General features: G+C 37.7%; 1 protein-coding gene across 1 annotated transcript in view; it reads right to left on the bottom strand.

Moving 5' to 3' along the window:
• LOC124287436 (RNA-binding protein Pasilla-like) overlaps positions 1 to 11,314 on the bottom strand; it is a 37,420-nt gene extending 26,106 nt beyond the window's left edge. The window contains 1 exon segment of the mRNA XM_046723988.1: positions 11,142 to 11,314. Coding sequence (XP_046579944.1) covers positions 11,142 to 11,259 — 118 coding nt within the window. The 5' untranslated portion in view covers positions 11,260 to 11,314.
• Between the last annotated feature and the right edge of the window lie 3,455 nt (positions 11,315 to 14,769).

Below are 14,769 nucleotides of genomic sequence, written 5' to 3'. Positions count from 1 at the left end.
CAGTGCCTTAGTTTATCCTGACAGTGATCAGCAGCATTGGAAGTAAATTAAACATTGATCACATGAAAGGAACACAGGTGGAAAGATCAGTAGGAGGGAGTGGCAGGGATCACTGGGCAATAATCGTTACACAAATAAGGCACCAGAATCTTTGATGAAGGATAGAATGATGCTGCAAGGAAATCAAAGAAAACAATGGGGAAAGACTACCATGCCCTTTGACCTTGACACAACCGGTTCGATTCCCCACATGGGTAAAATGTGTGAAACCCATTTCTGGTGTCCCCACCGTGATATTGCTGGAATATTGCTAAACAAAGGCATCAAACCATACTCACTGACCTTAGAGGCCAATAGCTTTAGAAACAGTCTGTGACTTAGCCATTTGTCCCAAGTACATGTCAAAAAAAACATTAGGCACTGTCTTCATCAGCAAGTGACTGTCAAGAATACAACTTAAATGCTTATATTGACAATTACATGAATAATAATAAAATAATCCATCCAAATACTGAACTACATTAACGCATAGAAAGATGCTTCAACGTGACATCACCTGTACCAAAAATTCCATTCACAATGACGTTTCCTGGTCTTACAAGACTTTTTCTTCATTTCTCAATGCCACACACGACAGTTGAATGCTGTGTAAATTCTTTCGGTAAGTAGAACTATTTCCAACTACAAATGCTTCATTTTGGTGATCCTATATATATACATGATCAATCTTAAGAGGTTGTATGATGAAACCGTCCCAGTGGGATGTTATTTCTAGAAATTGAGGAATTTCTAAAAAGTAGTTCTATTACTCTCCACTCAATTGATAACGAAATCACGTGACACACTGACGTTCATTGTGAAATGAACAACAGCTGGTTTGGTAGTGTTCAGCTAGGCAAGGTCACCACTAATGTCAATATTTTCTGTGATGCTCCAAAAAAAATTATAGACACATTATGTGAACTGCTCTTGTATCTCAAATACTATATTAAAAAAAGTGTCCTTTTCAGATGTTAAAAACATATTTTACAAGTGGAACAATTTGAAAAATCCTTTGAAACCAACTAATAAACAATCACAAGATTTCCCACAATCTCATACCAAAATGCAAAAATATTATACTGACATACCGTAGTAAAAAACCTATGGCTTGTTACAAGTTACAGATGGGATCTAACAATAAGTATTGTTACAGGCTTCAATACCGGTATTCTGAGTATGCTTGCTTAATTACTAGTTGCCGCGATCTGTCCAACATCCCCACGGTTTTCCCAAAAAATGTAGACTGATAGATTTAAAGCTGGAATATTTATGAAATGATTTTGAAACAAAGAAAGAAATACAATTTGACTGTTTTCCCCAAACTTTAATGTAATTTGCACTCGTGTTAATAGGATCATTTGAGGGGTGGGGGTGGGGAAAAACTTGTTACACAGAAGAAAAGACAGTACTATTCCAAATTACAGCACACCTGCTAATTATGCTGTGAATATCAATACAGCTGTCATTGATAACCAATAAATGTTGGACATCTGTTCGGAAGTTGACTGACGGCCCTGTATGATGTGCTTCCATTACCCACACAGCACGAGAGTTTCCAAAATGGTTTCTACTTAACTACCAGATACATATTTTTAATTTATGGCTATTCTACAGATTACACCTCAAGCAAACTAAATAGTTTACTGATATGAACATGATGAATGTGGATTAACTAATATCTATTTCAATTTTGGAATTCAAGCATTTAAAAGCCGTCAGGTTTGTTGCATAAAGCCAAGAGCAAAAGCAGTTAAACAGATACATAGCAGACATAAAATGCATTTAAAAATATCATGAGACATCTTAGAGACCATCAGGAAACTAAGCCACTCTGAAGCAGGCTGGAAAAACATTGCATAGTTAAAAAGATTCAGTTGCCATAAAATTGGGAAAATTTGCTCACTCAGCAAATATTCTGAACTCTGCGGCAAAGGTATTCACTGATCAATAATGCTCTACACTGCTGATAACACAGGGTACATCCACTTCCAGTTTCTCTGGATACCTTGTAGAGGTGCTGCTTCTGATCAGACACAAATCAAAATTCTGTGTTTGGTAAAAATATTAAAAATGATATGTGGAACCATGCAAGATAAGTATTTGACCAAAGATGGTCCATATTGATCTGTGGTGGATTTCCTGGATGATGCAGTTCAGTAACAATGACCAGTGTTGAGCCTGAACAAATCTTATCGGACATGGACCAGCATTGCATTTTTCAAGGTGTTTACAGGATGACATGGTTACAATGACATGGTTACATTACAATGACATGGCACCCTATATGAGTTACAGAGTCTTTGTGACCATCAGACAAAAACTCAGATTGAATGAAAACTGGCTATTAGGTGAGGTGAGGTGAGGTGAAATTGGGTTTAATGTCGTGCTTGAGAATATTTCGCTCATATGATGACGTGCATGCGTATGTGCATGTGCGGCTGCTTGTACTAGCCCAGACTGAAGCTGGTTTTATAGTGCTAGCCCACTGAGATACCATGCCGCAGTGAAGCATGAATACCCCACTCAGACTCATTATACTGACTCCGAGCTGACCAGTCCTTGTTGTAGCCATTAATGCCGAGCGCCAGGCAGGGACCAACAAGTACCATATTTTGGTATGACGCGGTCGGGGATCGAACCCGCGACCTTCCGCTCTCCGGGCGGACGCTCTAACCACTACACCACAGGTGGTAAACTGGCTATGAAGTCTCATAAGTTCAAATGAAAAGATATTTAAAAGACATGTGAAGCAGATAGTGATTGAAACTGGTTCAAACAAAAGCACATTATCAACCATGTTAATAAAAATGAGTTAAAACTTAATTTAAACCGACAAATTGGTAACAACTCCATATGTTTTTGACTCCTTTGAATTCAGTCCCTTACAAAGTACAAATCAGACCATCAGAAACAGCACAATAACTCAGTAAATAGACAGAATATAACCAGTCAGTCTGACTCAAGACACTAGTCCTTGTCCTGTACATTAGCTGCACGGATTTACAGGACACAAATTCTTGCGTCATATATGCATTAAAATTGACAATGGACGCAACAAACTATATTAGCGTGTCCACGGGACTCAGAAAAAGTCAACACTTTTTGTAAAAATTCAAATCAAGTGACAATACGCTGTCATGAATTTGCTACTAGCCTGGGTTATGGTATTATTTGCAATTTAATTACTGTGCCAAAGTGATGATCATGATACACAATACAATAACAGTGTTAATAATAATACTTAAGTGTCCGGGACCCCCATTTTGTCCAGGGACCCCCATTTTGTCCAGGACCCCTGAAAATTAAGAGCGAGTCCCAGGGACCCTCAAATACAGGACTCCATGTTAATCCCTGTAGCTGTGTTTAGTGTCACTCTATTCAAGCCATATTACACAAGGGGCCCATGAATGATTAAATCTGGACTAGACAAACTAGTGCTGATGAACCAAGCCAAGGAACCCGACTACCTGTGTTATGCTGCAAGGTGATGTACCGCAGGGGACCAATCCGTCCTCCCATGACTACAACTAATACATCCATATCCACTCAAAATTATTCTTAAAGACATATGCAAGTAGTTGGGTGCTGACGAGCAGCAATATCACAGTAAATTGAGGTGTTCTCACATACAGAAACACCTTAACTACTGAGCTACCTTCACAGTGGTGCTAAGTCAGCGTAAACTGTTTCTTCCATCTGATCAATATCTTACTGTAGTTGTGAAATATATGAAAACAATTCTCTGAAATGTAAGCAAATCTGTCACCATACGTTCCCATCAACAATGTAAAGATCTATAAACTAGCTGACTATTGTATCTCCCTAGCAAGGCAAATTTCATACAACCATTATCTTTAAAATTTAGATCTATAACAAATTTGTATTTGATATTTAGCTTAACCTCTGACCTATGAAATACCACCCACATGTAACGATGACGTAGAAGTTCACAATCCCTGCAATAGAAATGTTTCTTGCTTGCCCTACAACTGTAGACTACAGTGATCACCATTATCCTTGGATATATGAAATGCATCACGAAGGAATAATAAAGTCTCAACTTCCACTGGTTTCCATGGCAATGACAAACATCAGAATTTCATCAAATCAACATGACCAACAAATGCCAACACTTCAGTTAGTTTTGATATGCAAGCAGATAACATGATCGACTGAGAGAAAGACAATGACAATGGTGAATACACTGATCACCTCATCCCTTGTATTATACAGAGGAAAGATAGCATAATGCATTTGAACTAAAGAACCGGCTGTCTTTCAAAACTGCAATCATTTACATAATCCGTTTTCTTGCACTTTACTTCAGAATTTCCTACCAGAAAAACCAAAAATCAATTGTAACTTGTCCACATTTGTCAAAGCATCTACCATGAATCCATGACAAAAATTAATAATTTATGCTTATAAGGTGTGGGTGGATTCTTAAGATCAGACTCAATATTCGAGCTATAGGACAGCGGCCCATAAATAATCAACTCATGACAAATGATACACTGAGTAACCGAGTTCGACTACTGGATACGATGAAATGGCTATAGCAACCAGAAAGGGCTGCTGTGGAACAATCCTAGCCCATAATTCAGACAGGGGCATGCTCAGGACCTGACAGTACTAAACCGGAATTGGTTGGTCATAACTGTTAATTGTCACATCGACAAATCAACAACATCATTCACATTCTGATATTGCTTTAGAAATTACAAAACTATCAATATTGGAATGATATACATGCAGAAAAATGCCAAATTACTTATAGTGACGACAAGTCTGTAAATCATCCAAAGACTAACAAGAATTTATTGTTGATCACCAAACCCCCCTAATTATGGTTCTCTAGTTAACGGAAAATGATGGTTCAACAATATTTGGAGCAGTATTCCAGACATGTCACAGCAGGAGGCTTCATGCATCAACACCCATGTGGTGAACTAAACATGTCTTCAGCATGCAAATGAAATAGTTTCACCTCAACCCCACCAAAATACACTTTACATTGTTAATTCTAGTACACAAGACTTGCATTGTGATGCCTATGAATATCAGTAACAGTCAAAATTATTGCAGGGGTGAGAATAGAGTAACAATATCCTGCATGTGGTTGGTGTATGTAAGGCATGTGCAAAGTGTCTGTGTGGAAACAAACTTTTTGCAATATATATTTATTCATGTCCATTAACACTTATGCCCATCTTTTCTCTCCATGCATCTTCAACATATTGAGGTTTACTTGTATGGAACCGAAAGCAGTGTAAGGTACTGACCATTTATCCAGAGCACTGTAACACATCTAGGCATGTGACAACATAATGTATGAACCAATAACCCCAATGTCCTAATATACAACACATCACGTATGCAGGTCATAAGATATGAAGCATATGTATATCCATTAGTATGGCATTTACAAACTAAGCATGACAAGCTTGGCTACAAACTGAAGGCCAAGTCAGGAGGCAAGGTTTGACCACCACACTTCCAAATTACTAAATAGTCTGCCAAGTTAATTTCTCCAACAAATTTAGTGACCGTACAAACTATTTTTCAGAAGTAAGCTATGGACAACATGTATCTTGAGTATACAATGGAGTTCTCCACAGGAAGGAACCATCTCCAGACATCATTTTCAGATGAATTTTAAACACGACATTGACATGAACTGTCTATGTATTCACCTTTTAGTGGGATGTTGCAGATTATCTATAAAATCCATGACCAACCTGGTGTGGGCAAGACACTGCCAACACCATGAATCAATATGCGTCCTTATGGGACTTGCATCTAAGTTACTGGTCTGAATCAGCTGCTGTTGGTAGCCACCTTTATTTATATACTCCACATGGCTGCACTTTGTTAAACACAAAAACCCACTTTCATATGACACATCCAAAAATTAACAATAAACTGCATATGAGACATGTTTTTTAAAAGGACAAAAGACTTTGAAGTACTGACCATGTCACTTCAATTGCTATTTCATTAGCTTCTGAAAATAATGCTGTGAAAAAAATTACCCAATGCATAAGCAGCAGAAAACATGGGTAAATTATACTGGTTCAAAATTCATGTCAGTCATTATGAAACGTGTTCGATTTTGAGGGGGAACACTGAAGTTGGCTGGCATTGTGTTTTGATGTGGGGATCCTTAATGTTTTCAACTTTCAACATTATGAGAAGGATCTGATGATTTTCATGTTAAATTTAGGTTTTCCTCTTGTTAGGGTCCTGCCTGCTGATCACTGTATGAATACTAATATAATACTAATACAGATATAAATTAAAAATCAGAGTTTAATACGACTAATTAACAGCTTGTTCAAGAACAGTGGTTGCTATAACAGTAGAATGTCTTTGCCAGTCAGCATTACTACACCTGTATTAGGATAGCCTGTCAATCAAGACGGGGCTTGTCAAACCAGTTTTGGGATGATCACAAGTGACAATCCAGTGACACACCATCAGTCCATGTCAAACACTGACCATCCAATCCTCCATTTCCTGTGGAATTTGTCTACATGTGAGGTGTAATTACAGATAAACCAGATGAGATGTCACAATCCACTAATACATCGATAATAGTCTCAAATTCTGATACGCCATACACCCACTTAGCTGTATTGATTCATATTTAATATAATTTCTAGTGATATTTTCTTAAAAGTGAATTAGCTATTGTATTGAGTGATAGAAAATATAATGTTGCTAATATGGATTATCTAAATAAATTACTGATGAATTGAGACATTCTTATTTCAAACATGAGACCAGATATTCAGGAAGTTTGAAACCTTTTTGATGGTGTTTATGCTATTCAAAATATGAACACGTACACAAAATTACCACAAATTAAGTATCACAGTATGTGTTTTAGCATGAATAACAATGCATATCTTCATGAAAGAGTCGTATCATGACATCCCCCATAAACAAGTGATCAGTATTAAGCATGCAAGTAAAGATGCCCATCCTATATCCCAAATGTTTAAAGGTTCAAGATTTGGTGGTATCAAGACAAATACCATAGATGGCTAAGTGTGATCCTTAATTTTGAAGATTGTACGCAATACTTTAAATGCTCTGGCACATCTTACAGAAATATCTAAATTCAGTTATGAACCATGTCAGGGTTTTCCAAGTTCATTTAACTATATTACTCTAAGAAGGTATATCCTGCAAGGATTGCTGGTTAGTACAAGGCTTGTGGATTGGACGGTCAGACTTGTAGTCAGTGACTTGGTTACTACTTGTCATTGTTCAACAGCATGGATAATATTGCTGATGTCAATCACTAGATTGCCTGGTCCTTACTTGACTATTTACAGGAGCCTGGAATATTGTTGAGAGCAAAACAGAAACATGTTATCAGTTTCAAATTGATAGGATTACTGTATGCCAATGAATCAGTACAAAATCATAAATACAGAAATGATTGATCTTCAATACATTGCATGTAGTGTGAATCTACATTCAAGTGTTGTAGCATTAATTACATTGCAAGTCAATTTATATTCTCACATGTGTATGATTTTTACATCTAGATACAACTTGCCATAACTGCTATGAAGTTTCTAAAGTTTAAATGTACGTGTATACCAGTTATCTTTGACTTCACATTTGTAGCCATGGTTACAAGATAAAGACACTCCATGACAGATGCCAAGAAAAAAAGCAAATTACATAATGTCTCTGGGGAACAACTTCGCAATTATAAACACAAAATTGCACCTGGGTCGGTTTTTGAAGACATATTGCATTCAAATCTGAAGTATTTACATCCTTTTAACAGTGTAATGTGGTAATTCGTATAAAAACCAAAAAATATTACTTGAATGTCTGTGGAAGGATCTAATCATTCCTAGAAACCCAACTGGGATAAATTGTGAAGAATCTAAAAAAACAAGCTCCTTGCTCGACACTTTAACCTTAAAACCTGTTTCCTTCACACATTCTACCTAGTACTGAAGGAATGTAGGTTCATGATGCACCACAACATAGCTTCATCAGAATATTTTTATCATTTCCTGATCAAATAATCATGGCAAACTCTGGCTTGTGATGTCAACAGGAAACATGCAAACATAAAACTGGTGATGGCTGTGTGCAGTGACCTATGATCGATTATAGGTTGATGGTCGTACATGGTGATTTACGGAACTTGAATGGAGGGGAGGCATGAGCTCAAATGGAAACCTGCTCAAAAAAACATATATATCAGCATCACATTTACATCAAACAAAGGACCAATTGCAACAACACATTTCTTAATAAATATCAGATCTTTTACTTCAGTATGGTATCTCACCGAGATAAACTATTTGTCATGTATATTTGGGAAAACCCCTTCACCTTCATTGAACAGAAATATAACGTGATGCTCTGAATTTGTCAACTGCATGTATTGAGAATTTAGAAGACTTTATGCTGAAAAGTTACAGAAAGTTCCCCTGCCATTTTGTAGGCCCTAGTGTGAAGTTCCAAGTCTGGTCAAACATCTGCCGGTTTAGTATGAACAGCATATTCTAGTCAACATACAAAGACTAAAATCAACTGGCAATAATGCTAAAACACAAGCGCAGGTGTGAGATTCAAAGTATTGGGCAGTAAATGCCTGTTGAAGGTTTGTTAGATCTTGAAGTAAGGAATAACATGACAAAAATATATGATGTCAGTACAAAATTCAGACTTTGAGATCAGGGCACAATCAGATGAACTGAGATGATAATGAGCTTCATTATTATTGATTTATGATCTGATTAATTATTACCATCAAGATTGTTTATGATAATGATGGAAGATGAGTTAAGCACTGCATATAACACAACCTAAAATATTATACATGCTAACAGAAGGAATGTATGAATGTTCAGTATATATATATATACATAAAGGATGAGCCAATGTGCCACATATCAAGTAGCCATGCCCAGAAGAACATGAACTTTGTATCACATCTCAAAGTATGTACCATGTGCGCTATGGCTTTAAATTTGCACCAGCAATGAGAGCATGCAGCTTCCAATGATCACTCAACATAACACTGAAACTTGACTGTCCGTTGATATGAAATATACTCGAGTGCAATGTCATTAATTCAGTTCGTCTCTTGTTTTCTGATACTGGGCACAAATCAAAGCATCAATGTATGTTATACCTTGTACCATGATGTGCATATGACATCTGAGGGGTGGGGTGGGGTGGGGGGGGAGAAGGGTTGCAGAATACTACAGCTTGAGGACCCATGCTCCAGCATAATAGGCACTCCATATATGGTATGCAGTTTGTGACTTTGCCACGTATTCAAAGTCTGGGTCCACTAAAATTTGGTTTAGTGTAGTATTCTCAGATAATGTGAATCCATACATTGACACTAAGATGCGGAAGGATGCCATGCAGGATTTCACATTCAATTTCAAGAACACTCATTCCAAAATATACCACCTATTTTCTGTTCAAATTTAGAAATGATATACAAGAATGTATGACCAAAAAGTGATAAAATTCATGAAAAACTCATATTGCCATTTGACCCAAGCAAAAGGCTATGATCAAGAGATGAAAATTTCCAGTTATTAGACTCAAATCTCCGCACAAACTGGGTATTAGATACCAAATCTTATCTATTCTTGATCACATTAGTCATTACATATCATATATATGGCAATGCAGCCAATACGCTTATCTTTCTAGATGTCAAAAAGGCTATGTTTACATCATTTAAGTGATCTTATATACATTTTTAGAATCTGAAACTTCAGTGAACATTACTGTTGCAAAAGGAGAGAATATTTCTACGAATAATATTACACTGATCAAATATACATTCTAGTACAAAATTTCACTTCTGTGAATAAGGTCATTGCAATATCAATGTTAGCACTTTACAATCTGATAAAATTATCACAAAGTAAACTGCTTGACAGCCACGAATGTAATACACTGATGATTTGTGCCATACTGTTATATCCAAACGTTGGGTAGATTGCACCTGTTCAACCTACAATACACATACTGTACACACAGGTTACTAAGCACTCATGATCAGATACAGAAATAAATAAATTATGATAACACAATGAAAAACATCCAAATACTCTTATTCGCATAAAAAACAGAACATTTGGAACACAGTTCCGATTTTTACCTCGACCGTCTGTTGCTATCGTTTTCGACATTATTGAAGCCGGGCGAACTATTTTTAGGAGGGCACGGTCTAGCAACCGTGCACCCTGCAAGACCAAATTGGGAATGCCAAAGTCCTGTAGATACCATCCGATGAATTAAAACATACGTAGTAACACAACATAGGTTTTGACACGTGTGCAACTAGTGAAATGCGTAACTGAAATCAACATCGGTTTCTGTCAAGTGGGTGGTACGCTGGTTGCCTGCGTGAAATAGCCGAGCATACAACGCAACAGATTCCTATGAAATTCGCTAAATTTCAGTTGATTAATAAACGCTACCTTTCCATATGGTAAACATACTTGAATACATGTTGTCTACCAAAGATTCGTGGAGGATCCCGGGGCAAGAATTTAGGTCGCCCGGCGTCATAATTGCAGTATCGAGAGATCTCCACGTCCTTCAGTCGAGTTGCGCAGACACAAGCCCGATTTGACCGTGACTGCTCTCCTTGAAAGTGGCCGAAATGAACTGAGACTTGCAGGATTGATAGTTCCGATATATATGTCTATAAAGATTCCATAATTGTTACTATCAGAACTCGAAGAGTCCTGCAGGCAGTCCTATTTTTTTGACACATGTTCCTACATGCATGTCCCTACACGAACGAGCTAAACTGACAAGGGCAGACAGTGCCCGATCAGAAGAAAGTTAAAATATACATCCATATATCTCTCAATGACACACAAACGTAACATGGTATCAGAGGAATAATCAGACAACAAGATTCAACCGGAAAATTTAGATCTAGACGAGTATTTGATGAAATTCCAAAAAATTTTCGCGGCCCACGGTCGGATCGTCGACTGCATGTTCTGCCGCCATATTGGTTGAAACCAGTGACTAGTGTGTTCCCAAACTTTGCTACTGTACTTAAATTAGATAATTAGCACCCTGACCTCCTCCTTGGTTCGATCTCTTGGTGACCCCATTTTCTGTTTCCCCGTCCAAAGGCCTTTTTCTCGAGTCTGAAGTGTCCATTTCTGACCCGTTCATCCCGTCGTAGTTGAGAGCCATCCTGAGTTCGCCCAGTTCTCGTGGGGTAACGCAGCAGACGGCGCATGAGTCACGAGACTTACTTGTCAGGGCGCATCCTAACACGATTGGGGAATTCTTTTACTTGTTTTTGATTGAAAAGCTTATATTTGAGGTAAAAACTTTAGAAAAACAACTGAATTAACACAATATCAATTTAAAAGGCCGTGGAAATCGAAGGGGGCGTGGCACTTCACCTGATTCAGATGCAGGGGTGCCCCGCCCCCTTGCATCCAATCAACTTTTCGGAGCAAATCGTGGAGTGATTATAAACTTTCATTAAAAACCAATTGTTGCACAAAATGTTATAAGTGGGTGATCAAACAAAACCAGTAGCCAAATAACTGCAATTAATTTGTCCTATATATTCCGTCAGTTGTGTCGCTATGAAGTTGTCCCCCTGTATGCACTGAAGCGTATAAGCTGTCCGCGATCTACACATTTAGGAGTATTAATTTACCAATCTACAAGGTTAAATGAACAATAATTCTTTACTTGTTATACAATTAAACGTTTTTAAAGTTAATTACAGACCCTCAAATCTGTAGGCTAAATACACGACAGCACCTTGATATACCTGTTGACACATCTGTCCAAACATTATGTCACCTGATTATACTGGAATAAACATTTTAAAAGGTGTCAGGGTTGTATAAAAACGTATTTACCTCTTTATACAGAAGTTTCAAACCAGCAATACGGGTAATGGCTTGAGTAACTCCTCTAATTCAACAGGTGGTTGAATTTTAATTTTTTTAAAAATAACATGCTTATACTTGTAGTGCTTTCAATACTGCGGATTTTAGCATTTTCTCGCTAGTTGTTTGCTTAGGTTGCACTAGAATGAAAACTTGAAAGCTATGTATGTTATAAGTACCCATAGTATAATGGCAGATAAATTATACTTAGAATATGTGACCTCGTGTCATATACGATTCTAGAATGTACATATATCTTCAGGCCTCATGCAGAATATTGGTTGTGAATATTCGGTCATTTCAGTTTTATTAGATTAAATACCTGAATATCAATAGCTCCCAAAATGAATTTGTTGATTCAGCAGTTTTGATAAACTCAAATAGTTTCCAATTGATACAAACAAGCATGAACGCAATTAATGTCAGTGATTGTTTACTTATTATTTATACGTATAATCGCCCCATGTACACATTTCATAGTAAATGAACTGGCAGATTGACAGATTCGACTTTCAGCTGGGAATAAATGTTCATTGCACTCACGTGACTCAATCGTCACGAGTCACACCCTCGAAACTAAATCCAATATTTTTCATTAATCCACATTATACTCCACCTATTTCTGGTCTTTTATGTACACAATGCACCCAGTTAGTAATAATACATACAATAAATCCCAAACAATTTCCAGAAACTGGATTTCTGAACAAAACTAAACCGGCACGGAATGACAGTTCGCTTAGTGAGTTCAAGGTCGTTGAGGTCACGCTGAATATTCATAAAGGTGATATGAATATTCATTAGGTTTACATGCAAACATAAGCCGGGCCTGACATGGCAGTTTTGATTCGAATGTAAATGCTAAAGTCACACCTTGCCTTCCACGTCACTATCATCCCAAAATTCATCGTTTATTTATAATTTTCTCCAGAAAATTCCCATACATAAAAGATCCGAGTAGCCACGTGTCATCAGAGGAGAAAAAGTGCCCATTGAGACGTTCCCAGCATACCTTGCTAAATCAATAACACGATGTCCGCGCAACATCGAAAATTTAATGCACCGATGGGGAAAGCCCCATATCGATCTGAGGCTATATTTAGCAACAAATTGGCTCTCCTGCAGATAAGTCTCAGTGCACGTGACAAGAGCAAAAGGCGCTGCCGGTGGTTTCGCAGGCACGTTTTTTAGACGATTTGCGATCAATCTCGCAGTGACGGAATATCCTAATTCTTCAAAGCAAATAAGCGATCGCTGTATCAGCCTCGCTACTGCAATCAACGGGTGTTTTCCCCATACGGCATTCCGTCACGCTAATTGTAATACTGTGGCTTATTCCTTCAAGATAAACAAACTTTACCGTTAACGATGTGATTAGTTGGTAAAAATAATTCTACGGAAAGCTTTTTAAGATTGTTTTCACGCAGTGCACTTTTATGCGCGATTCCATGTGTAAATTACCATTAATATAGAAAGACATCCATAGAAGAGAATTAAATCGCACTAGTGTACATTTACAGTGTATATTCGAAAACTGTTTCCGGAATGTCATTCTCCAGTTGTGAATTGTACATTTCTATTTGTAATGTTTTCAAAGCATATTCAGCGAGGAGGCGGCAATTTAATTGTTTCACTTTAACCCAGTGAAGCGTTATAAATAGACTTGTCACTTTTACGTACATTATAAACTATTACGTATGTCGCATATACTTTTTAACATAAAAAAGACTTCCTTTGTTAATATGTACACTACGTTTCAGAGACTGTTCTTGACAAGTGGGCTCACATACAACCGCCTAAGCGCCAGTCGGTAGCAACAATCTGCCTTCATGTGTGCGAAGTAAATAATCAAAATCGTTTTCTTGTAGCAAGCAAGAGTTGGGACTTAAGCAGATTGAATTAGAGACTTGCAAGGTACAGGATGGACAGAGTAATCGATATCACTTGTATCAAGTGTATTGACACATATAGCATGCTGTCCGTCATCAGGCAGCTGGCCAGGTGGGTCCGCACCGCTCCTGAAATGCGTGCATGTGCACGAGCCGACCGATCCGCGTGGTGTTACAGGCTGTTCCGTCGTTCGTGATAACACCGAGATTATGTTAATGAAACATACTCTTAGCTACTATATGGTACTCATAATTAGGACATAGCTGCATGTTAGATATATATATATAAAGGGGACAGATCCAGTATACTGTGTGGCAGTGCGTCAGTACTTATGAACTTGTGCATGCGTGTATCTCTGAAAATACAAAAGAGACATACCTGTGCTGTATTTGGCTTAATGTATCTAATAAACATTTCTACCTCCCACAGGAAGTGAATGTTTTACACCTCGAAGGTTACAAAATATCTTCACCAAGAGGTCGCAGATAAAACAAAACAATAGTATCAGGAACCTATATGCATTTCGTAAAATGAGACAATAGATCGGATGGTCAAGAATGTAAATGTTCCAAGTCGTATACAATAAGCTGGTTTCCGGACCAACAAGTGCACATTCTTGTATGCATAGATTTGATAAACATTCGTAGTACAGCTAATTCAGCTCTTTAATTGACTGTTTATGAATGCAGACTTGATCTGTCACTATGGCTGGGGTAATGCCGATGTGACGTAATGCTCAACTCAACATTAATTAACGCATATGGATTGTTTTATTGTTATGCAACGTCGTACAAGGCAAAACACCATGCATGACAGCGGTCTGCAATTGATCCATCGATCTTCACATTTGGGACAAGATGACGTGCATCAACCATATGTCATTGAACCTCACCACCCGATACCG

This window comes from Haliotis rubra, unplaced genomic scaffold, assembly GCF_003918875.1.
Source record: "Haliotis rubra isolate DU_JTF1 unplaced genomic scaffold, ASM391887v1 Scf40, whole genome shotgun sequence".
In the NCBI taxonomy this organism is placed as follows: Eukaryota; Metazoa; Mollusca; class Gastropoda; order Lepetellida; family Haliotidae; genus Haliotis; species Haliotis rubra.
The sequence above is the reverse complement of the archived record's forward strand: the minus strand, read 5'-3'. Positions and strand labels throughout refer to the sequence as shown.